The 25,000-nt window shown below is 38.3% G+C and overlaps 1 protein-coding gene across 1 annotated transcript; it reads right to left on the bottom strand.

Annotated features, from left to right (window-relative positions):
• Positions 1–16,805: 16,805 nt before the first annotated feature.
• Positions 16,806–23,291, bottom strand: LOC137633163 (trichohyalin-like). Its single transcript, XM_068365321.1, has 2 exons — positions 22,593–23,291; positions 16,806–17,480 (listed from the first exon to the last, which is right to left on the bottom strand). The coding sequence occupies exons 1-2, from the start codon at positions 23,289–23,291 to the stop codon at positions 16,806–16,808; spliced, it is 1,374 nt and encodes a 457-aa protein (XP_068221422.1).
• Between the last annotated feature and the right edge of the window lie 1,709 nt (positions 23,292–25,000).

Here is a 25,000-nt window from a genome sequence, read left to right as displayed (position 1 = left end):
CGGGAAGACCCAGGCCTACATGGACGAGGACTATGAAGCGTGAAGAGGGAGATGATGAATGGAGAAGTATTGATTTAAAAGCTCAAGATAGAGACGACTGGCGAAATCTAACCGAAGCCCTTTGCGTCAATAGGCGTAGGAGATGATGATGACGATGATGATGATGATGATGATGATGAAAGAATGGAACTTCGAACGTGTGTGATTTCAAAACTCGATTAAACACCTTTGAAATGCGTTGTTTTCTCTTACGTTTCGCCGCTAAATTCAAAATTTATTTGATATCAGTATAGAACAATTTGTTGAATTCCACTATCAAAAAGTGACGCTTTTGTTTTTAGTAGTTAGCTTACATGGGCTTATCCATTCAGATATTTTTCATTTCAAATAAAATTTTAGAATGTTCGAACAAGAATTTTGGGGTAAAACTAAAAAATTTCCATCAGAGACTTTTTTTATATTTGCCCAGCGGGAAAAATGCGATGGAAAATGCGGCCTTAGCAAGCGTTAGCAATTATGTCCTTCCTATTTTTATCGTCCATGTTTAATATCTAATTGATATTTCATAGTTTGTTTTCGAAAGTTCCGACAAATGTTCCAGTTGCCTTGGAAATTTGTCCTCTATAAAAGTTTTTTTTTTTTCTCTCTCTCAACAGAACAAAACTCATCACAGAACTTGAACAAAATATATAAAATTTTGTTCTCGACATAGAACTACTAGTATACATGACCAGTCAAAAATGACGGCTAAATATTTAGGTAGTTATGCACACACGCAGCCCCCTCTCTCGAGGGTATGACTACACCTTCTCCCCATACACGAGGAACGGGGAGAGGTAAGCATGACAAAGTGAATTACACACACACATACACACACACACACACACACACACACATATATATATATATATATATATATATATATATATATATATATATATATATATATATATATCCAGACACATGTTATTTATTATATCGGGGAGTTTGGTATATAATTCATTTCCAGGGTCCAAGGAGTCCATTCAGTGCCGAGGAAGAGGGAAAGATTAAAGGTTAAAAAGTGGAGACAACGCTACAAAAACCCTTATTAACGCCGACAGTGAACCGCTTTGAGTGTGCTGTGAGCAATATCCCCCTTCTAGGTAAAATTTGTTTAATTGCGTTTAGAAATATAAAGATTTTTTTTTTTAGCATAAGCTAAGGATATCGATTAGAAGTTCGTTATTGAGTAGGATATTAGGATAAGGGATCCTAAGACCTTTACAAATACTTGAATTTGTTTTCCGTATATGGAATGGAGAAAAGTCTGACGTAATGTAAACAAGTGAAAATAAATAGAATGCAGTTGAACACGAAAAAAGGTAATAAATCAATTGTTTTATAAAGACTATTAGCAGAAAAAAAAATAACGAGAAGGAAATTGTAACAGAGAGAGAGAGAGAGAGAGAGAGAGAGAGAGAGAGAGAGAGAGAGAGAGAGAGAGAGAGAGAGAGAGAGAGAGAGAGAGAGAGAGAGAATTTTCGAAATAAAACGATTACAAGTAGTATAATTGTTAGGTTCTGACCTAATTTGCCTTGGGAAATTTTTTTTTTATATACTTTAGTCAGTAAAAGTATTCATAAGCGTCATTCAAGGGTGGTGGGACTGGTTCTTCAACCGGGTCAGTGTGAAGTAAATTTGGAGCCGAAGTCAGGACGTCAGTTACCATGACAACGGCCAAACTAGTTCAAGGGTTAATATTTTTGGGAAAGATCCTCGTGCGGGATGGTCGCTTTCAGCAGAATGCAGTTGATTTACTAATATTCTGATAACAAATAATACCTATAGCCTATTAAAACCTCTACATTTGAGATTAAACACTGTCCTTTTCCTATTCACATGGGATTAATAACTGGAAAAGTAAAGTTAAAAAGGTGGTTGTGTTAGAAAACTGGCAATCCCTAGGTTTCTGAGCTCCTGAAGCAGTTGTTATGAACCAGCACGTGGTAATTTGACGTCAGACTTCTGTTCCCTATAGGTGGTGTAAACTTGAACAGTTGTTTCGAGAGCCGAAGACGGTAGCATTCAACCCGAGTCCGTTGTGTTCAGAATTCCTGTGTTAAACCGCCTTCGTATCGCAGTGCCTTTCACATTATTATTATTATAACTAGCCAAGATATAACCCTAGTTGGAAAAGTAAGATGCTATAAACCCAAGGGCTCCAATAGGAAAGGAAATAAGGAAATAAATAAATGATGAGAACAAATTAACAATAAATCATTATAAAAACATTAACAACGTCAAAATAGATATGTCACATGTGCCCTTCCTTTAAAATGTGTTCCTTGCTGGCATAAAGCCATCGTGATCTAAAGTCAGCATTGTATGTAAAGGAATAAGAATCGATCTAAAAGGAAGGAAAATGTTTCACGAGAGTTTTTTAACCTTTTTTATGACTGGTATGTTGAGTATAATAGCTCGTTACACTTATACATCTTATGTTCATATTTTAAGAATAAATTCTCACGGATTTACTCTGAATTTCATGTCTATTTCGTTAAATCTACGTTGATTTAGAAAATAAATATATATGGTGTACATTTGTTCAGATTCAAATTAATCCATCGAAAGTGTGTTAAATTCTTCTATCGGCGATGCAAGCAGGTCAGGCATAGTAAATGTCATATCTTAAAAGCAGTTTTATAATAAGAAATCTTAAGGTTCGGTTTATTAGCAATTTCGTTATATATAGTTCCTCTTGACATGAAGCGAAGGGCATAGGTAAGGGCATGTCAACCCCAGTTCCCTTCCTTTATATGTTATTTTTCCGAAAGGAGAAATGACACTCAAAAGGTCCGTAGAAACATGAATATTGTATATTACTGCAAATGCCTGGCAACATTTATTCCATTATTTTTACAGTTTGTTTTACGGCAAATTTTTAAGTGTACTTGCTAAACGTACCTTAGTTTTCTTCTCACTCCCTTTTATTCCCTCCTTGCTGATCATTCCTCCCCCTTTCCACCACCCCCGTCTGCTACTCTTTACTACAGCGTCTTATGCGGTGTCAGGAAACTGTTCCATCAAAGAACAGTAGTAAAATAACATTGCGTGCATTTAACTACCGTCCTGTGACATAAAAAGGGATTATAGCCTATGCGTCTCTACGAGAGAGAGAGAGAGAGAGAGAGAGAGAGAGAGAGAGAGAGAGAGAGAGAGAGAGAGAGAGTTCTTTTTGTGAAAATTCATCACCACCACCTTCGCCTAATGACGCAAAGGTCCTCGGTTAGATTTCGCCAATCTTCTCTATCTTGAGCTATTAATTCATTACTTTTTTCATTTAACCGTGTCTTTAGCTATTACATTTATAAATTTCTACGAAGAGTAGATAATATGAAATTATTTTTTTCATCACTATGTCCAGAATCACTGAGCGTTGAAAGGAAGTAACGATTTAGTCACCACAGGAAAAAAAAAAAAATATCGCTCTTTAAAACAAAATATTGTACTGCGAAAACTTTTAGGTATCCAGCAAAGATTTGGAAGTAATTTTAGTCTTGAGGAATCGTTTTAAATGTTACAGTTGCTGTCTGAACAAAGGTTTGGAAGTCATTTTAGTCTTCTGGAAGCGTTTTAAACGTTATAGGTGCTATCTGAGCAATGATCTGGCAGTAATTTTAATCTTCTGGAGGCATTTTAAACGTTATAGATGCTGTCTGAGCAAAGACCTGGCAGTAATTTTAGTGTTCTGGGAGCGTTTCAAACGTTATAGGTGCTGTCCGAGCAAAGACCTGGCAGTAATTTTAGTGTTCTGGGAGCGTTTCAAACGTTATAGGTGCTGTCCGAGCAAAGACCTGGCAGTAATTTTAGTGTTCTGGGGGCGTTTCAAACGTTATAGGTGCTGTCCGAGCAAAGACCTGGCAGTAATTTTAGTGTTCTGGGAGCGTTTTAAACGTTATAGGTGCTGTCCGAGCAAAGACCTGGCAGTAATTTTAGTGTTCTGGGAGCGTTTTAAACGTTATAGGTGCTGTCCGAGCAAAGACCTGGCAGTAATTTTAGTGTTCTGGGAGCGTTTTAAACGTTATAGGTGCTGTCCGAGCAAAGACCTGGCAGTAATTTTAGTGTTCTGGGAGCGTTTCAAACGTTATAGGTGCTGTCCGAGCAAAGACCTGGCAGTAATTTTAGTGTTCTGGGGGCGTTTCAAACGTTATAGGTGCTGTCCGAGCAAAGACCTGGCAGTAATTTTAGTGTTCTGGGGGCGTTTCAAACGTTATAGGTGCTGTCCGAGCAAAGACCTGGCAGTAATTTTAGTGTTCTGGGAGCGTTTGAAACGTTATAGGTGCTGTCCGAGCAAAGACCTGGCAGTAATTTTAGTGTTCTGGAAGCGTTTTAAACGTTATAGGTGCTATCTGAGCAATGATCTGGCAGTAATTTTAATCTTCTGGAGGCATTTTAAACGTTATAGATGCTGTCTGAGCAAAGACCTGGCAGTAATTTTAGTGTTCAGGGAGCGTTTTAAACGTTATAGGTGCTATCTGAGCAAAGACCTGGCAGTAATTTTAGTGTTCTGGAAGCGTTTTAAATGTTATAGGTGCTATCTGAGCAAAAACCTGGCAGTAATTTTAGTGTTCTGGAAGCGTTTTAAACGTTATAGGTGCTGTCCGAGCAATGATCTGGCAGTAATTTTAATCTTCTGGAGGCATTTTAAACGTTATAGATGCTGTCTGAGCAAAGACCTGGCAGTAATTTTAGTGTTCTGGGAGAGTTTTAAACGTTATAGGTGCTGTCTGAGCAAAGACCTGGCAGTAATTTTAGTGTTCTGGGAGCGTTTCAAACGTTATAGGTGCTGTCCGAGCAAAGACCTGGCAGTAATTTTAGTGTTCTGGGAGCGTTTCAAACGTTATAGGTGCTGTCCGAGCAAAGACCTGGCAGTAATTTTAGTGTTCTGGGAGCGTTTTTAAAGGTTATAGGTGCTGTCTGAGTAAAGACCTGGCAGTAATTTTAGTGTTCTGGGAGCGTTTGAAACGTTATAGGTGCTGTCCGAGCAAAGACCTGGCAGTAATTTTAGTGTTCTGGGAGCGTTTCAAACGTTATAGGTGCTGTCCGAGCAAAGACCTGGCAGTAATTTTAGTGTTCTGGGGGCGTTTCAAACGTTATAGGTGCTGTCCGAGCAAAGACCTGGCAGTAATTTTAGTGTTCTGGGGGCGTTTCAAACGTTATAGGTGCTGTCCGAGCAAAGACCTGGCAGTAATTTTAGTGTTCTGGGAGCGTTTCAAACGTTATAGGTGCTGTCCGAGCAAAGACCTGGCAGTAATTTTAGTGTTCTGGGAGCGTTTCAAACGTTATAGGTGCTGTCCGAGCAAAGACCTGGCAGTAATTTTAGTGTTCTGGGGGCGTTTCAAACGTTATAGGTGCTGTCCGAGCAAAGACCTGGCAGTAATTTTAGTGTTCTGGAAGCGTTTTAAACGTTATAGGTGCTATCTGAGCAAAGACCTGGCAGTAATTTTAGTGTTCTGGAAGCGTTTTTAAAGGTTATAGGTGCTGTCTGAGTAAAGACCTGGCAGTAATTTTAGTGTTCTGGGAGCGTTTGAAACGTTATAGGTGCTGTCTGAGCAAAGACCTGGCAGTAATTTTAGTGTTCTGGAAGCGTTTTAAACGTTATAGGTGCTATCTGAGCAATGATCTGGCAGTAATTTTAATCTTCTGGAGGCATTTTAAACGTTATAGATGCTGTCTGAGCAAAGACCTGGCAGTAATTTTAGTGTTCAGGGAGCGTTTTAAACGTTATAGGTGCTATCTGAGCAAAGACCTGGCAGTAATTTTAGTGTTCTGGAAGCGTTTTAAATGTTATAGGTGCTATCTGAGCAAAAACCTGGCAGTAATTTTAGTGTTCTGGAAGCGTTTTAAACGTTATAGGTGCTGTCCGAGCAATGATCTGGCAGTAATTTTAATCTTCTGGAGGCATTTTAAACGTTATAGATGCTGTCTGAGCAAAGACCTGGCAGTAATTTTAGTGTTCTGGGAGCGTTTTAAACGTTATAGGTGCTGTCTGAGCAAAGACCTGGCAGTAATTTTAGTGTTCTGGGAGCGTTTCAAACGTTATAGGTGCTGTCCGAGCAAAGACCTGGCAGTAATTTTAGTGTTCTGGGAGCGTTTCAAACGTTATAGGTGCTGTCCGAGCAAAGACCTGGCAGTAATTTTAGTGTTCTGGGGGCGTTTCAAACGTTATAGGTGCTGTCCGAGCAAAGACCTGGCAGTAATTTTAGTGTTCTGGGAGCGTTTCAAACGTTATAGGTGCTGTCCGAGCAAAGACCTGGCAGTAATTTTAGTGTTCTGGAAGCGTTTTAAACGTTATAGGTGCTGTCCGAGCAAAGACCTGGCAGTAATTTTAATCTTCTGGAGGCATTTTAAACGTTATAGGTGCTGTCCGAGCAAAGACCTGGCAGTAATTTTAGTGTTCTGGGAGCGTTTCAAACGTTATAGGTGCTGTCCGAGCAAAGACCTGGCAGTAATTTTAGTGTTCTGGGAGCGTTTCAAACGTTATAGGTGCTGTCCGAGCAAAGACCTGGCAGTAATTTTAGTGTTCTGGGGGCGTTTCAAACGTTATAGGTGCTGTCCGAGCAAAGACCTGGCAGTAATTTTAGTGTTCTGGGAGCGTTTTAAACGTTATAGGTGCTGTCCGAGCAAAGACCTGGCAGTAATTTTAGTGTTCTGGGGGCGTTTCAAACGTTATAGGTGCTGTCCGAGCAAAGACCTGGCAGTAATTTTAGTGTTCTGGGAGCGTTTCAAACGTTATAGGTGCTGTCCGAGCAAAGACCTGGCAGTAATTTTAGTGTTCTGGGGGCGTTTCAAACGTTATAGGTGCTGTCCGAGCAAAGACCTGGCAGTAATTTTAGTGTTCTGGGGGCGTTTCAAACGTTATAGGTGCTGTCCGAGCAAAGACCTGGCAGTAATTTTAGTGTTCTGGGAGCGTTTGAAACGTTATAGGTGCTGTCCGAGCAAAGACCTGGCAGTAATTTTAGTGTTCTGGAAGCGTTTTAAACGTTATAGGTGCTGTCCGAGCAAAGACCTGGCAGTAATTTTAATCTTCTGGAGGCATTTTAAACGTTATAGGTGCTGTCCGAGCAAAGACCTGGCAGTAATTTTAGTGTTCTGGGAGCGTTTCAAACGTTATAGGTGCTGTCCGAGCAAAGACCTGGCAGTAATTTTAGTGTTCTGGGAGCGTTTCAAACGTTATAGGTGCTGTCCGAGCAAAGACCTGGCAGTAATTTTAGTGTTCTGGGAGCGTTTCAAACGTTATAGGTGCTGTCCGAGCAAAGACCTGGCAGTAATTTTAGTGTTCTGGGAGCGTTTCAAACGTTATAGGTGCTGTCCGAGCAAAGACCTGGCAGTAATTTTAGTGTTCTGGGGGCGTTTCAAACGTTATAGGTGCTGTCCGAGCAAAGACCTGGCAGTAATTTTAGTGTTCTGGGAGCGTTTGAAACGTTATAGGTGCTGTCCGAGCAAAGACCTGGCAGTAATTTTAGTGTTCTGGAAGCGTTTTAAACGTTATAGGTGCTGTCCGAGCAAAGACCTGGCAGTAATTTTAATCTTCTGGAGGCATTTTAAACGTTATAGGTGCTGTCCGAGCAAAGACCTGGCAGTAATTTTAGTGTTCTGGGAGCGTTTCAAACGTTATAGGTGCTGTCCGAGCAAAGACCTGGCAGTAATTTTAGTGTTCTGGGAGCGTTTCAAACGTTATAGGTGCTGTCCGAGCAAAGACCTGGCAGTAATTTTAGTGTTCTGGGGGCGTTTCAAACGTTATAGGTGCTGTCCGAGCAAAGACCTGGCAGTAATTTTAGTGTTCTGGGAGCGTTTCAAACGTTATAGGTGCTGTCCGAGCAAAGACCTGGCAGTAATTTTAGTGTTCTGGAAGCGTTTTAAACGTTATAGGTGCTGTCTGAGTAAAGACCTGGCAGTAATTTTAGTGTTCTGGGAGCGTTTTAAACGTTATAGGTGCTGTCTGAGTAAAGACCTGGCAGTAATTTTAGTGTTCTGGGAGCGTTTTAAACGTTATAGGTGCTGTCTGAGCAAAGACCTGGCAGTAATTTTAGTGCTCTGGGAGCGTTTTAAACGTTATAGGTGCTGTCTGAGCAAAGACCTGGCAGTAATTTTAGTGCTCTGGAAGCGTTTTAAACGTTATAGGTGCTATCTGAGCAATGATCTGGCAGTAATTTTAATCTTCTGGAGGCATTTTAAACGTTATAGATGCTGTCTGAGCAAAGACCTGGCAGTAATTTTAGTGTTCAGGGAGTGTTTTAAACGTTATAGGTGCTATCTGAGCAAAGACCTGGCAGTAATTTTAGTGTTCTGGAAGCGTTTTAAACGTTATAGGTGCTATCTGAGCAAAGACCTGGCAGTAATTTTAGTGTTCTGGAAGCGTTTTAAACGTTATAGGTACTGTCCGAGCAATGATCTGGCAGTAATTTTAATCTTCTGGAGGCATTTTAAACGTTATAGATGCTGTCTGAGCAAAGACCTGGCAGTAATTTTAGTGTTCTGGGAGCGTTTTAAACGTTATAGGTGCTGTCTGAGCAAAGACCTGGCAGTAATTTTAGTGTTCTGGGAGCGTTTTAAACGTTATAGGTGCTGTCCGAGCAAAGACCTGGCAGTAATTTTAGTGTTCTGGGAGCGTTTTAAACGTTATAGGTGCTGTCCGAGCAAAGACCTGGCAGTAATTTTAGTGTTCTGGGAGCGTTTTAAACGTTATAGGTGCTGTCCGAGCAAAGACCTGGCAGTAATTTTAGTGTTCTGGGAGCGTTTTAAACGTTATAGGTGCTGTCCGAGCAAAGACCTGGCAGTAATTTTAGTGTTCTGGAAGCGTTTTAAACGTTATAGGTGCTGTCCGAGCAAAGACCTGGCAGTAATTTTAGTGTTCTGGAAGCGTTTTAAACTTTATAGGTGCTGTCCGAGCAAAGACCTGGCAGTAATTTTAGTGTTCTGGGAGCGTTTTAAACGTTATAGGTGCTGTCCGAGCAAAGACCTGGCAGTAATTTTAGTGTTCTGGAAGCGTTTTAAACGTTATAGGTGCTGTCTGAGTAAAGACCTGGCAGTAATTTTAGTGTTCTGGAAGCGTTTTAAACGTTATAGATGCTGTCTGAGCAAAGACCTGGCAGTAATTTTAGTGTTCTGGAAGCGTTTTAAACGTTATAGGTGCTGTCTGAGCAAAGACCTGGCAGTAATTTTAGTGTTCAGGGAGCGTTTTAAACGTTATAGGTGCTATCTGAGCAATGATCTGGCAGTAATTTTAATCTTCTGGAGGCATTTTAAACGTTATAGGTGCTGTCTGAGCAAAGACCTGGCAGTAATTTTAGTGTTCTGGGAGCGTTTTAAACGTTATAGGTGCTGTCTGAGCAAAGACCTGGCAGTAATTTTAGTGTTCTGGAAGCGTTTTAAACGTTATAGGTGCTGTCTGAGTAAAGACCTGGCAGTAATTTTAGTGTTCTGGGAGCGTTTTAAACGTTATAGGTGCTGTCTGAGCAAAGACCTGGCAGTAATTTTAGTGTTCTGGGAGCGTTTTAAACGTTATAGGTGCTATCTGAGCAATGATCTGGCAGTAATTTTAATCTTCTGGAGGCATTTTAAACGTTATAGGTGCTGTCTGAGCAAAGACCTTGCAGTAATTTTAGTGTTCAGGGAGCGTTTTAAACGTTATAGGTGCTATCTGAGCAAAGACCTGGCAGTAATTTTAGTGTTCTGGAAGCGTTTTAAACGTTATAGGTGCTATCTGAGCAAAGACCTGGCAGTAATTTTAGTGTTCTGGAAGCTTTTTAAACGTTATAGGTGCTGTCCGAGTAATGATCTGGCAGTAATTTTAATCTTCTGGAAGCGTTTTAAACGTTATAGGTGCTGTCTGAGCAAAGACCTGGCAGTAATTTTAGTGTTCTGGGAGAGTTTTAAACGTTATAGGTGCTGTCCAAGCAAAGAACTGGCAGTAATTTTAGTGTTCTGGGAACGTTTTAAACGTTATAGGTGCTGTCCGAGCAAAGACCTGGCAGTAATTTTAGTGTTCTGGAAGCGTTTTAAACGTTATAGGTGCTGTCTGAGTAAAGACCTGGCAGTAATTTTAGTGTTCTGGAAGCGTTTTAAACGTTATAGGTGCTGTCTGAGCAAAGACCTGGCAGTAATTTTAGTGTTCTGGAAGCGTTTTAAACGTTATAGGTGCTGTCTGAGCAAAGACCTGGCAGTAATTTTAGTGTTCTGGAAGCGTTTTAAACGTTATAGATGCTGTCTGAGCAAAGACCTGGCAGTAATTTTAGTGTTCAGGGAGCGTTTTAAACGTTATAGGTGCTATCTGAGCAATGATCTGGCAGTAATTTTAATATTCTGGAGGCATTTTAAACGTTATAGGTGCTGTCTGAGCAAAGACCTGGCAGTAATTTTAGTGTTCTGGGAGCGTTTTAAACGTTATAGGTGCTGTCTGAGCAAAGACCTGGCAGTAATTTTAGTGTTCTGGAAGCGTTTTTAAAGGTTATAGGTGCTGTCTGAGTAAAGACCTGGCAGTAATTTTAGTGTTCTGGGAGCGTTTTAAACGTTATAGGTGCTGTCTGAGCAAAGACCTGGCAGTAATTTTAGTGTTCTGGAAGCGTTTTAAACGTTATAGGTGCTATCTGAGCAATGATCTGGCAGTAATTTTAATCTTCTGGAGGCATTTTAAACGTTATAGATGCTGTCTGAGCAAAGACCTCGCAGTAATTTTAGTGTTCAGGGAGCGTTTTAAACGTTATAGGTGCTATCTGAGCAAAGACCTGGCAGTAATTTTAGTGTTCTGGAAGCGTTTTAAATGTTATAGGTGCTATCTGAGCAAAAACCTGGCAGTAATTTTAGTGTTCTGGAAGCGTTTTAAACGTTATAGGTGCTGTCCGAGCAATGATCTGGCAGTAATTTTAATCTTCTGGAGGCATTTTAAACGTTATAGATGCTGTCTGAGCAAAGACCTGGCAGTAATTTTAGTGTTCTGGGAGCGTTTTAAACGTTATAGGTGCTGTCTGAGCAAAGACCTGGCAGTAATTTTAGTGTTCTGGGAGCGTTTCAAACGTTATAGGTGCTGTCCGAGCAAAGACCTGGCAGTAATTTTAGTGTTCTGGGAGCGTTTCAAACGTTATAGGTGCTGTCCGAGCAAAGACCTGGCAGTAATTTTAGTGTTCTGGGAGCGTTTCAAACGTTATAGGTGCTGTCCGAGCAAAGACCTGGCAGTAATTTTAGTGTTCTGGGAGCGTTTTAAACGTTATAGGTGCTGTCCGAGCAAAGACCTGGCAGTAATTTTAGTGTTCTGGAAGCGTTTTAAACTTTATAGGTGCTGTCCGAGCAAAGACCTGGCAGTAATTTTAGTGTCCTGGAAGCGTTTTAAACGTTATAGGTGCTATCCGATAAAAGACCTGGCAGTAATTTTAGTCTTCCGGAAGCGTTTTAAATGTTATAGGTGCTGTCTGAGCAAAGACCTGGCAGTAATTTTAGTGTTCCGGGAGCGTTTTAAACGTTATAGGTGCTGTCTGAGCAAAGACCTGGCAGTAATTTTAGTGTTCTGGGAGCGTTTTCAACGTTATAGATGCTGTCTGAGCAAAGACCTGGCAGTAATTTTAGTGTTCTGGGAGCGTTTTAAACGTTATAGGTGCTGTCCGAGCAAAGACCTGGCAGTAATTTTAGTGTTCTGGAAGCGTTTTAAACGTTATAGGTGCTGTCCGAGCAAAGACCTGGCAGTAATTTTAGTGTTCTGGAAGCGTTTTAAACGTTATAGGTGCTGTCCGAGCAAATACCTGGCAGTAATTTTAGTGTTCTGGAAGCGTTTTAAACGTTATAGGTGCTATCTGAGCAATGATCTGGCAGTAATTTTAATCTTCTGGAGGCATTTTAAACGTTATAGGTGCTGTCTGAGCAAAGACCTGGCAGTAATTTTAGTGTTCTGGAAGCGTTTTAAACGTTTTAGGTGCTGTCCGAGCAAAGACCTGGCAGTAATTTTAGTGTTCTGGAAGCGTTTTAAACGTTATAGGTGCTATCCGATAAAAGACCTGGCAGTAATTTTAGTGTTCTGGAAGCGTTTTAAACGTTATAGGTGCTGTATGAGCAAAGACCTGGCAGTAATTTTAGTGTTCTGGGAGCGTTTTAAACGTTATAGGTGCTGTCCGAGCAAAGACCTGGCAGTAATTTTAGTGTTCTGGGAGCGTTTTAAACGTTATAGGTGCTGTCCGAGCAAAGACCTGGCAGTAATTTTAGTGTTCTGGAAGCGTTTTAAACGTTATAGGTGCTATCCGATAAAAGACCTGGCAGTAATTTTAGTGTTTTGGAAGCGTTTTAAACGTTATAGCCTAGGTGCTGTATGAGCAAAGACCTGGCAGTAATTTTAGTGTTCTGGGAGCGTTTTAAACGTTATAGGTGCTGTCCGAGCAAAGACCTGGCAGTAATTTTAGTGTTCTGGAAGCGTTTTAGACGTTATAGGTGCTGTCCGAGCAAAGACCTGGCAGTAATTTTAGTGTTCTGGAAGCGTTTTAAACGTTATAGGTGCTGTCCGATAAAAGACCTGGCAGTAATTTTAGTGTTCTGGGAGCGTTTTAAACGTTATAGGTGCTGTCTGAGCAAAGACCTGGCAGTAATTTTAGTGTTCTGGGAGCGTTTTAAACGTTATAGGTGCTGTCTGAGCAAAGACCTGGCAGTAATTTTAGTGTTCTGGGAGCGTTTTAAACGTTATAGGTGCTGTCCGATCAAAGACCTGGCAGTAATTTTAGTGTTCTGGGAGCGTTTTAAACGTTATAGGTGCTGTCCGAGCAAAGACCTGGCAGTAATTTTAGTGTTCTGGAAGCGTTTTAAACGTTATAGGTGCTGTCCGAGCAAAGACCTGGCAGTAATTTTAGTGTTCTGGAAGCGTTTTAAACGTTATAGGTGCTATCCGATAAAAGACCTGGCAGTAATTTTAGTCTTCCGGAAGCGTTTTAAACGTTATAGGTGCTATCATAGAAAAGATGTGGCAGGAATTTTATTCTTTTGGAACCTATTTTTCCATTCGCTCCTTGCTATGCCATTACTTTTATTTAGACACAGTACATCACTTTTTGTATAAGTGACTGTAATCGTATGTACTAGAGGAATTTGTTCAAAAGTTCAAACTGGCTGAAATAGCTTTTTTTTTTTTTTTTTTTTTTTTTAATCCCAATTCATAGTTTGTCTGTTAATGGTTCACTTTACTACTTAGATAAAAATTTTATGAGATTTTTTTCATGTTTTTTGTTTTATTCATGCTGGGCTTTTTTCCATATTAGGACCCTCGTTTCATACCATTATTTCTATCTCGCGTTGCAGCGTGATTGGACATTATTATTATTATTATTATTTTTATTATTATTATTATTATTATTATTATTATTATTATTATTAGCATCTCTCTCTATCACAGTCTTTTTCAACTGAGTGGTATTTATAGTGTAGGGTTCTGGGTAGCATCCTGCCTCCTTAGGAGTCCATCACTTTTCTTATTATGTGCGCCGCTCCTAGGATTACGCTCTTCTGAATGAGTCCTGGGGCTACTTCAGCCTCTAGTTTTTCTAGATTCCTTTTCAGGGATCTTGGGATCGTGCCAAATGCTTCTATGATTATTAAAATCTCTCTGATCTCTATTTTGGGGTGCCGTACCTCAAGTATTAGAATCTATTTGACCTCTATTTTTTGGTGTGCCTTACCTCAAGTATTAAATTTTCTTTGACCTCTATTTTGGGTACCTTACCTCAAGTATTAGCTTTTCTTTGACCTCTATTTTGGGTACCTTACCTCAAGTATTAGCTTTTCTTTGCCCTCTATTTTGGGTACCTTACCTCAAGTATTAAATTTTCTTTGACCTCTATTTTGGGTACCTTACCTCAAGTATTAGCTTTTCTTTGACCTCTATTTTGGGTACCTTACCTCAAGTATTATCTTTTCTTTGACCTCTATTTTGGGTGCCTTACCTCAAGTATTAAATTTTCTTTGACCTCTACTTTGGGTACCTTACCTCAAATATTAGCTTTTTTTTACCTCTATTTTGGGTACCTTGCCTCAAGTATTAGCTTTTCTTTGACCTCTATTTTGGGTGCCTTACCTCAAGTATTAGATTTTCTTTGACCTCTATTTTGGGTACCTTACCTCAAGTATTATATTTTCTTTGACCTCTATTTCGGGTACCTTACCTCAAGTATTAGCTTTTCTTTGACCTCTATTCTGGGTACCTTACCTCAAGTATTAATTTTTTTTTTACCTCTATTTTGGGTACCTTACCTCAAGTATTAGCTTTTCTTTGACTTCTATTTTGGGTACCTTACCTCAAGTATTATATTTTCTTTGACCTCTATTTTGGGTACCTTACCTCAAGTATTAGCTTTTCTTTGACCTCTATTCTGGGTACCTTACCTCAGGTATTAGCTTTTCTTTGACCTCTATTTTGGGTACCTTACCTCAAGCATTAGCTTTTCTTTGACTTCTATTTTGGGTACCTTACCTCAAGTATTAGCTTTTCTTTGACCTCTATTTTGGGTACCTTAACTCAAGTATTAGCTTTTCTTTGACCTCTATTTTGGGTACTTTACCTCAAGTATTAGATTTTCTTTGACCTCTATTCTGGGTGCCTTACCTCAAGTATAATTATTAGATTTTCTTTGACCTCTATTTTGGGTACCTTACCTTAAGTATAGCTTTTCTTTGACCTCTATTTTGGGGGGCCTTACCTCATGTATTAGATTTTCTTTGACCTCCATTTTGGGGGGCCTTACCTCACGTATTAGATTTTCTTTGACCTCTATTTTGGGTACCTTACCTCAAGTATTAGCTTTTCTTTGACCCCAATTTTGGTTGCCTTACCTCAAGTATTAGATTTTCTTTGACCTCTAATTTGGGGGTGCCTTACATCACGTATTAGATTTTCTTTGACCTCTATTTTGGGTACCTTACCTCAAGTATTAGCTTTTCTTTGACCCCAATTTTGGTTGCCTTCCCTCAAGTATTAGATTTTATTTAACCTCTATTTTGGGCTGCCTTACCCAAATTATTAGATTCTCTTTGACCTTTATTTTGAGGTGCCTGACCTCAAGTATTAGATTTTCTTTGACCTCTATTTTGGGGGGCCTTACCTCATGCATTAGAGTTTCTTTGACCTCTATTTTGCGTGCCTTATCTCACGTATTAGATTTTCTTTGACCTCTATTTTGCGTGCTTTACCTCAAGTATTAGAATTTCTTTGACCTCTATTTTGGGTGCCTTACCTCACGTATTAGATTTTCTTTGACCTCTATTTTGGGTGCCTTACCTCTAGTATTAGAATCTCTTTGACCTCTATTTTGGGTGCTTTACCTCAAGTAGTAGATTCACTTTGACCTCTATTTTGGGCTGCCTTACCTCAAGTATTAGAATCTCTTTGACCTCTATTTTGGGTGTTTTACCTCTAGTAGTAGATTCACTTTGACCTCTATATTGTGATGCCTTACCTCAAGAATTGGATTTTCTTTGCCCTCTATTTTTTGGGTGCCTTGCCTCAAGTATTAGATTTTCTTTGACCTCTATTTTGGGGTGCCTTACCTCAAGTATTAGAATCTCTTTGACCTCTATTTTGGGGTGCCTTGCCTCAAGTATTAGATTCTCTTTGCCCTCTATATTTATTTTGGGTGCCTTGCCTCAAGTATTAGATTTTCTTTGACCTCTATTTTGGGGTGCCTTACCTCAAGTAATAGAATCTCTTTGACCTCTATTTTGGGTGCTTTACTTCTAGTAGTAGATTCTCTTTGACCTCTATTTTGGATGCCTTACTTCAAGTATTAGATTTTCTTTGACCTCTATTTTGGGGTGTTTTACCTCAAGTATTAGAATTTCTTTGACCTCTATTTTGGGTGCCTTACCTCAAGTATTAGATTCCCTTTGACCTCTATTTTGGTTGCCTTACCTCAAGTATTAGATTCTCTTTGACCTCTATTTTTGGGTGCCTTACCTCAAGTATTAGATTCTCTTTGACCTCTATTTTCTGGGTGCCTTACCTCAAGTATTAGATTCTCTTTGACCTCTATTTTTAGGGTGCCTTACCTCAAGTATTAGATTCTCTTTGACCTCTATTTTTAGGGTGCCTTACCTCAAGTATTAGATTCTCTTTGACCTCTATTTTGGGTGCCTTACCTAAAGTATTAGATTCTTTTTGACCTCTATATTTTGGGTACCTTACCTCAATTATTAGATTATCTTTGACCTCTATATTTTGGGTGCCTTACCTCAAGTATTAGATTCTCTTTGACCTCTATTTCTTTGGGTGCCTTACCTCAAGTATTAGATTCTTTTTGACCTCTATTTTGGGTGCCTTACCTCAAGTATTAGATTCTTTTTGACCTCTATATTTTGGGTACCTTACCTCAAGTATTAGATTCTCTTTGACCTCTATATTTTGGGTGTCTTACCTCAAGTATTAGATTCTCTTTGACCTCTATTTCTTTGGGTGCCTTACCTCAAGTATTTGATTCTCTTTGACCTCTATTTTATGGGTGCCTTACCTCAAGTATTAGATTCTCTTTGACCTCTATTTTGGGCTGCCTTTCCTTAAGTATTAGATTATCTTTGACCTCTATTTTGGGATGCCTTACATCAAGTATTAGATTCTCTTTTACTTCCATTTTGGGCTGCCTTTTCCTAGGTATTAGATTCTCTTTGACCTCTATTTTTGCATGCCTCACCTCGAGCATTAGATTCCCTTTGACTTTTATTTTGGGATTCCTTTCCTTAAGTATTAGATTCTCTTTGACCTCTATTTTTGGATTCCTTTCCTTAAGTATTAGATTCTCTTTGACCTATATTTTGTGATGCCGTACCTCAAGTATTAGATTCTCTTCGACCTCTATTTTGGGCTTCCTTTCCTTAAGTATTAGATTCCCTTTGACCTCTATTTTGGGCTGCCTTTCCTTAAGTATTAGATTCTCTTCGACCTCTCTTTTGGGTTGCCTTTCCTTAAGATTTAGATTCTCTTTGACCTCTATTTTGGGATTCCTTTCCTTAAGTATTAGATTCTCTTTGACCTCTATTTTGGGCTGCCTTTCCTTAAGTATTAGATTCTCTTTGACCTTTATTTTGGGCTGCCTTTCCTCAAGTATTAGATTTTCTTCGACCTCTATTTTTGGATTCCTCTCCTTAAGTATTAGTTTCTCTTTGACCTTTATTTTGGGATGCCTTTCCTCAAGTATTAGATTCTCTTTGACCTCTATTTTGGGATTCCTTTCCTTAGGTATTTGATTCTCTTCGACCTCTATTTTGGGATTCCTTTCCTTAAGTATTAGATTCTCTTTGACCTCTATTTTGGGATTCCTTTCCTTAAGTATTAGATTCTCTTCGACTTCTATTTTGGGCTGCCTTTCCTTAAGTATTAGATTCTCTTTGACCTCTATTTTGGGATTCCTTTCCTTAAGTATTAGATTCTCTTTGACCTCTATTTTTGGATTCCTTTCCTTAAGTATTAGATTCTCTTTGACCTATATTTTGTGATGCCGTACCTCAAGTATTAGATTCTCTTCGACCTCTATTTTGGGCTTCCTTTCCTTAAGTATTAGATTCCCTTTGACCTCTATTTTGGGCTGCCTTTCCTTAAGTATTAGATTTTCTTCGACCTCTCTTTTGGGTTGCCTTTCCTTAAGATTTAGATTCTCTTTGACCTCTATTTTGGGATTCCTTTCCTTAAGTATTAGATTCTCTTTGACCTCTATTTTGGGCTGCCTTTCCTTAAGTATTAGATTCTCTTTGACCTTTATTTTGGGCTGCCTTTCCTCAAGTATTAGATTTTCTTCGACCTCTATTTTTGGATTCCTTTCCTTAAGTATTAGTTTCTCTTTGACCTTTATTTTGGGATGCCTTTCCTCAAGTATTAGATTCTCTTTGACCTCTATTTTGGAATTCCTTTCCTTAGGTATTTGATTCTCTTCGACCTCTATTTTTGGATTCCTTTCCTTAAGTATTAGATTCTCTTTGACCTCTATTTTGGGATTCCTTTCCTTAAGTATTAGATTCTCTTCGACTTCTATTTTGGGCTGCCTTTCCTTAAGTATTAGATTCTCTTTGACCTCTATTTTGGGATTCCTTTCCTTAAGTATTAGATTCTCTTTGACCTCTATTTTGGGATTCCTTTCCTTAAGTATCAGATTCTCTTTGACCTCTATTTTGGTATGCCTTTCCTCAAGTATTAGATTTTCTTCGACCTCTATTTTGGGGTGTTTTACCTTAAGTATTGAATCTCTTTGAACTCTATTTTGGGTGCCTTACCTCAAGTATTAGATTCTCTTTGACCTCTATTTTTGTTGCCTTACCTCAAGTATTAGATTCTCTTTGACCTCTATTTTTGGGTGCCTTACCTCAAGTATTAGATTCTCTTTGACCTCTATTTTCTGGGTGCCTTACCTCAAGTATTAGATTCTCTTTGACCTCTATTTTTTGGTACCTCTATTTTCGGTGCCTTACCTCAAGTATTAGATTCTTTTTTACCTCTATATTTTGGGTACCTTACCTCAAGTATTAGATTCTCTTTGACCTCTATATTTTGGGTGCCTTACCTCAAGTATTAGATTCTCTTTGACCTCTATTTTTAGGGTGCCTTACCTCAAGTATTAGATTCTCTTTGACCTCTATTTTGGGTGCCTTACCTCAAGTATTAGATTCTTTTTGACCTCTATATTTTGGGTTCCTTACCTCAAGTAATAGAATCTCTTTGACCTCTATTTTGGGTGCTTTACCTCTAGTAGTAGATTCTTTTTGACCTCTATTTTGGATGCCTTACATCAAGTATTAGATTTTCTTTGACCTCTATTTTGGAGTGTTTTACCTCAAGTATTAGAATCTCTTTGACCTCTATTTTGGGTGCCTTACCTCAAGTATTAGATTCCCTTTGACCTCTATTTTGGTTGCCTTACCTCAAGTATTAGATTTTATTTAACCTCTATTAGGCTGCTTTACCCGGATTATTAGATTCTCTTTGACCTCTATTTTTTGGGTGCCTTACCTCAAGTATTAGATTCTCTTTGACCTCTATTTTTAGGGTGCCTTACCTCAAGTATTAGATTCTCTTTGACCTTTATTTTGGGTGCCTTACCTCAAGTATTAGATTCTTTTTGACCTCTATATTTTGGGTACCTTACCTCAAGTATTAGATTCTCTTTGACCTCTATATTTTGGGTGCCTTACCTCAAGTATTAGATTCTCTTTGACCTCTATTTCTTTGGGTGCCTTACCTCAAGTATTAGATTCTCTTTGACCTCTATTTTGGGTGACTTACCTCAAGTATTAGATTCTCTTTGACCTCTATTTTTTGGGTGCCTTACCTCAAGTATTAGATTCTCTTTGACCTCTATTTTTAGGGTGCCTTACCTCAAGTATTAGATTCTCTTTGACCTCTATTTTGGGTGCCTTACCTCAAGTATTAGATTCTTTTTTACCTCTATATTTTGGGTACCTTACCTCAAGTATTAGATTCTCTTTGACCTCTATATTTTGGGTGCCTTACCTCAAGTATTAGATTCTCTTTGACCTCTATTTCTTTGGGTGCCTTACCTCAAGTATTAGATTCTCTTTGTCCTCTATTTTGGGTGCCTTACCTCAAGTATTAGATTCTCTTTGACCTCTATTTTATGGGTGCCTTACCTCAAGTATTAGATTCTCTTTGACCTCTATTTTGGTTGCCTTACCTCAAGTATTAGATTCTCTTTGACCTCTATTTTATGGGTGCCTTACCTCAAGTATTAGATTCTCTTTGACCTCTATTTTCTGGGTGCCTTACCTCAAGTATTAGATTCTCTTTGACCTCTATTTTTTGGGTGCCTTACCTCAAGTATTAGATTCTCTTTGACCTCTATTTTTAGGGTGCCTTACCTCAAGTATTAGATTCTCTTTGACCTCTATTTTGGGTGCCTTACCTCAAGTATTAGATTCTTTTTTACCTCTATATTTTGGGTACCTTACCTCAAGTATTAGATTCTCTTTGACCTCTATATTTTGGGTGCCTTACCTCAAGTATTAGATTTTCTTCGACCTCTATTTCTTTGGGTGCCTTACCTCAAGTATTAGATTCTCTTTGACCTCTATTTTGGGTGCCTTACCTCAAGTATTAGATTCTCTTTGACCTCTATTTTATGGGTGCCTTACCTCAAGTATTAGATTCTCTTTGACCTCTATTTTGGGCTGCCTTTCCTTAAGTATTAGATTCTCTTTGACCTCTATTTTGGGATGCCTTACCTCAAGTATTAGATTCTCTTTTACTTCCATTTTGGGCTGCCTTTCCTGAGGTATTAGATTCTCTTTGACCTCTATTTTATGGGTGCCTTACCTCAAGCATTAGATTCCCTTTGACCTCTATTTTGGGATTCCTTTCCTTAAGTATTAGATTCTCTTTGACCTCTATTTTTGGATTCCTTTCCTTAAGTATTAGATTCTCTTTGACCTCTATATTGTGATGCCGTACCTCAAGTATTAGATTCTCTTCGACCTCTATTTTGGGCTGCCTTTCCTTAAGTATTAGATTCCCTTTGACCTCTATTTTGGGCTGCCTTTCCTTAAGTATTAGATTCTCTTCGACCTCTCTTTTGGGTTGCCTTTCCTTAAGTATTAGATTCTCTTTGACCTCTATTTTGGGATTCCTTTCCTTAAGTATTAGATTCTCTTTGACCTCTATTTTGGGCTGCCTTTCCTTAAGTATTAGATTCTCTTTGACCTTTATTTTGGGCTGCCTTTCCTCAAGTATTAGATTCTCTTCGACCTCTATTTTTGGATTCCTTTCCTTAAGTATTAGATTCTCTTTGACCTTTATTTTGGGATGCCTTTCCTCAAGTATTAGATTCTCTTTGACCTCTATTTTGGGATTCCTTTCCTTAGGTATTAGATTCTCTTTGACCTCTATTTTGGGATTCCTTTCCTTAAGTATTAGATTCTCTTTGACCTCTATTTTGGGATTCCTTTCCTTAAGTATTAGATTCTCTTTGACCTCTATTTTGGGATTCCTTTCCTTAAGTATTAGATTCTCTTTGACTTATATTGTGGGATTCCTTTCATTAAGTATTAGATTCTCTTTGACCTCTATTTTGGGATGCCTTACCTCAAGTATTAGATTCTCTTTTACTTCCATTTTGGGCTGACTTTCCCTAGGTATTAGATTCTCTTTGACCTCTATTTTTGCATGCCTCACCTCAAGCATTAGATTCCCTTTGACCTCTATTTTGGGATTCCTTTTTCTTAATTATTAGATTCTCTTTGACCTCTATTTTTGGATTCCTTTCCTTAAGTATTAGATTCTCTTTGACCTATATATTGTGAAGCCGTACCTCAAGTATTAGATTCTCTTCGACCTCTATTTTGGGCTGCCTTTCCTTAAGTATTAGATTCCCTTTGACCTCTATTTTGGGCTGCCTTTCCTTAAGTATTAGATTCCCTTCGACCTCTCTTTTGGGTTGCCTTTCCTTAAGTATTAGATTCTCTTTGACCTCTATTTTTGGATTCCTTTCCTTAAGTATTAGATTCTCTTTGACCTCTATTTTGGGCTGCCTTTCCTTAAGTATTAGATTCTCTTTGACCTTTATTTTGGGCTGCCTTTCCTCAAGTATTAGATTCTCTTCGACCTCTATTTTTGGATTCCTTTCCTTAAGTATTAGATTCTCTTTTACCTCTATTTTTGGATTCCTTTCCTTAAGTATTAGATTCTCTTTGACCTCTATTTTGGGCTGCCTTTCCTTAAGTATTAGATTCCCTTTGACCTCTATTTTGGGCTGCCTTTCCTTAAGTATTAGATTCTCTTCGACCTCTCTTTTGGGTTGCCTTTCCTTAAGTATTAGATTCTCTTTGACCTCTATTTTGGGATTCCTTTCCTTAAGTATTAGATTCTCTTTGGCTTCTATTTTGGGCTGCCTTTCCTTAAGTATTAGATTCTCTTTGACCTTTATTTTGGGCTGCCTTTCCTCAAGTATTAGATTCTCTTCGACCTCTATTTTTGGATTCCTTTCCTTAAGTATTAGATTCTCTTTGACCTTTATTTTGGGATGCCTTTCCTCAAGTATTAGATTCTCTTTGACATCTATTTTGGGATTCCTTTCCTTAGGTATTAGATTCTCTTTGACCTCTATTTTGGGATTCCTTTCCTTAAGTATTAGATTCTCTTTGACCTCTATTTTGGGATTCCTTTCCTTAAGTATTAGATTCTCTTTGACCTCTATTTTGGGATTCCTTTCCTTAAGTATTAGATTCTCTTTGACTTATATTGTGGGATTCCTTTCATTAAGTATTAGATTCTCTTTGACCTCTATTTTGGGATGCCTTTCCTCAAGTATCTGATTCTCTTTGACCTCTATTTTTGGATTCCTTTCCTTAAGTATTAGATTCTCTTTGACCTCTATTTTGGGATTCCTTTCCTTAAGTATTAGATTCTCTTCGACTTCTATTTTGGGCTGCCTTTCCTTAAGTATTAGATTCTCTTTGACCTCTATTTTGGGATTCCTTTCCTTAAGTATTAGATTCTCTTTGACCTCTATTTTGGGATTCCTTTCCTTAAGTATTAGATTCCCTTTGACCTATATTTTGGGATTCCTTTCCTTAAGTATTAGATTCTCTTTGACCTCTATTTTGGGATGCCTTTCCTTAAGTATTAGATTCTCTTTGACCTCTATTTTGGGATGCCTTTCCTCAAGTATTAGATTTTCTTCGACCTCTATTTTTGGATTCCTTTTCTTAAGTATTAGATTCTCTTTGACCTCTATTTTGGGATGCCTTTCCTCAAGTATTAGATTCTCTTCGACCTCTATTTTTGGATTCCTTTCCTTAAGTATTAGATTCTCTTTGACCTCTATTTTGGGATTCCTTTCCTTAAGTATTAGATTCTCTTCGACTTCTATTTTGGGCTGCCTTTCCTTAAGTATTAGATTCTCTTTGACCTCTATTTTGGGATTCCTTTCCTTAAGTATTAGATTCTCTTTGACCTCTATATTGTGATGCCGTACCTCAAGTATTAGATTCTCTTCGACCTCTATTTTGGGCTGCCTTTCCTTAAGTATTAGATTCCCTTTGACCTCTATTTTGGGCTGCCTTTCCTTAAGTATTAGATTCTCTTCGACCTCTCTTTTGGGTTGCCTTTCCTTAAGTATTAGATTCTCTTTGACCTCTATTTTGGGATTCCTTTCCTTAAGTATTAGATTCTCTTTGACCTCTATTTTGGGCTGCCTTTCCTTAAGTATTAGATTCTCTTTGACCTTTATTTTGGGCTGCCTTTCCTCAAGTATTAGATTCTCTTCGACCTCTATTTTTGGATTCCTTTCCATAAGTATTAGATTCTCTTTGACCTTTATTTTGGGATGCCTTTCCTCAAGTATTAGATTCTCTTTGACCTCTATTTTGGGATTCCTTTCCTTAGGTATTAGATTCTCTTTGACCTCTATTTTGGGATTCCTTTCCTTAAGTATTAGATTCTCTTTGACCTCTATTTTGGGATTCCTTTCCTTAAGTATTAGATTCTCTTTGACCTCTATTTTGGGATTCCTTTCCTTAAGTATTAGATTCTCTTTGACTTATATTGTGGGATTCCTTTCATTAAGTATTAGATTCTCTTTGACCTCTATTTTGGGATGCCTTACCTCAAGTATTAGATTCTCTTTTACTTCCATTTTGGGCTGACTTTCCCTAGGTATTAGATTCTCTTTGACCTCTATTTTTGCATGCCTCACCTCAAGCATTAGATTCCCTTTGACCTCTATTTTGGGATTCCTTTTTCTTAATTATTAGATTCTCTTTGACCTCTATTTTTGGATTCCTTTCCTTAAGTATTAGATTCTCTTTGACCTATATATTGTGAAGCCGTACCTCAAGTATTAGATTCTCTTCGACCTCTATTTTGGGCTGCCTTTCCTTAAGTATTAGATTCCCTTTGACCTCTATTTTGGGCTGCCTTTCCTTAAGTATTAGATTCCCTTCGACCTCTCTTTTGGGTTGCCTTTCCTTAAGTATTAGATTCTCTTTGACCTCTATTTTTGGATTCCTTTCCTTAAGTATTAGATTCTCTTTGACCTCTATTTTGGGCTGCCTTTCCTTAAGTATTAGATTCTCTTTGACCTTTATTTTGGGCTGCCTTTCCTCAAGTATTAGATTCTCTTCGACCTCTATTTTTGGATTCCTTTCCTTAAGTATTAGATTCTCTTTTACCTCTATTTTTGGATTCCTTTCCTTAAGTATTAGATTCTCTTTGACCTCTATTTTGGGCTGCCTTTCCTTAAGTATTAGATTCCCTTTGACCTCTATTTTGGGCTGCCTTTCCTTAAGTATTAGATTCTCTTCGACCTCTCTTTTGGGTTGCCTTTCCTTAAGTATTAGATTCTCTTTGACCTCTATTTTGGGATTCCTTTCCTTAAGTATTAGATTCTCTTTGGCTTCTATTTTGGGCTGCCTTTCCTTAAGTATTAGATTCTCTTTGACCTTTATTTTGGGCTGCCTTTCCTCAAGTATTAGATTCTCTTCGACCTCTATTTTTGGATTCCTTTCCTTAAGTATTAGATTCTCTTTGACCTTTATTTTGGGATGCCTTTCCTCAAGTATTAGATTCTCTTTGACATCTATTTTGGGATTCCTTTCCTTAGGTATTAGATTCTCTTTGACCTCTATTTTGGGATTCCTTTCCTTAAGTATTAGATTCTCTTTGACCTCTATTTTGGGATTCCTTTCCTTAAGTATTAGATTCTCTTTGACCTCTATTTTGGGATTCCTTTCCTTAAGTATTAGATTCTCTTTGACTTATATTGTGGGATTCCTTTCATTAAGTATTAGATTCTCTTTGACCTCTATTTTGGGATGCCTTTCCTCAAGTATCTGATTCTCTTTGACCTCTATTTTTGGATTCCTTTCCTTAAGTATTAGATTCTCTTTGACCTCTATTTTGGGATTCCTTTCCTTAAGTATTAGATTCTCTTCGACTTCTATTTTGGGCTGCCTTTCCTTAAGTATTAGATTCTCTTTGACCTCTATTTTGGGATTCCTTTCC

The sequence above is a fragment of the Palaemon carinicauda genome, chromosome 42, assembly GCF_036898095.1.
Source record: "Palaemon carinicauda isolate YSFRI2023 chromosome 42, ASM3689809v2, whole genome shotgun sequence".
Lineage (NCBI taxonomy): Eukaryota > Metazoa > Arthropoda > Malacostraca > Decapoda > Palaemonidae > Palaemon > Palaemon carinicauda.
This window is presented reverse-complemented; position numbering and strand designations above follow the sequence as displayed.

Bases quoted from the DNA above. Each gene is read 5' to 3' on its own strand.
- LOC137633163 (XM_068365321.1), bottom strand. From the start codon at position 23,291: ATGGAAAGGAATCCAAAAATAGAGGTCGAAGAGAATCTAATACTTGAG. The intron at 17,481-22,592 runs GTCAAAGAGAAT...CACAAAATATAG, and splicing joins AAAGGCATCCCAAAATAGAG to GTCAAAGAGAATCTAATACT.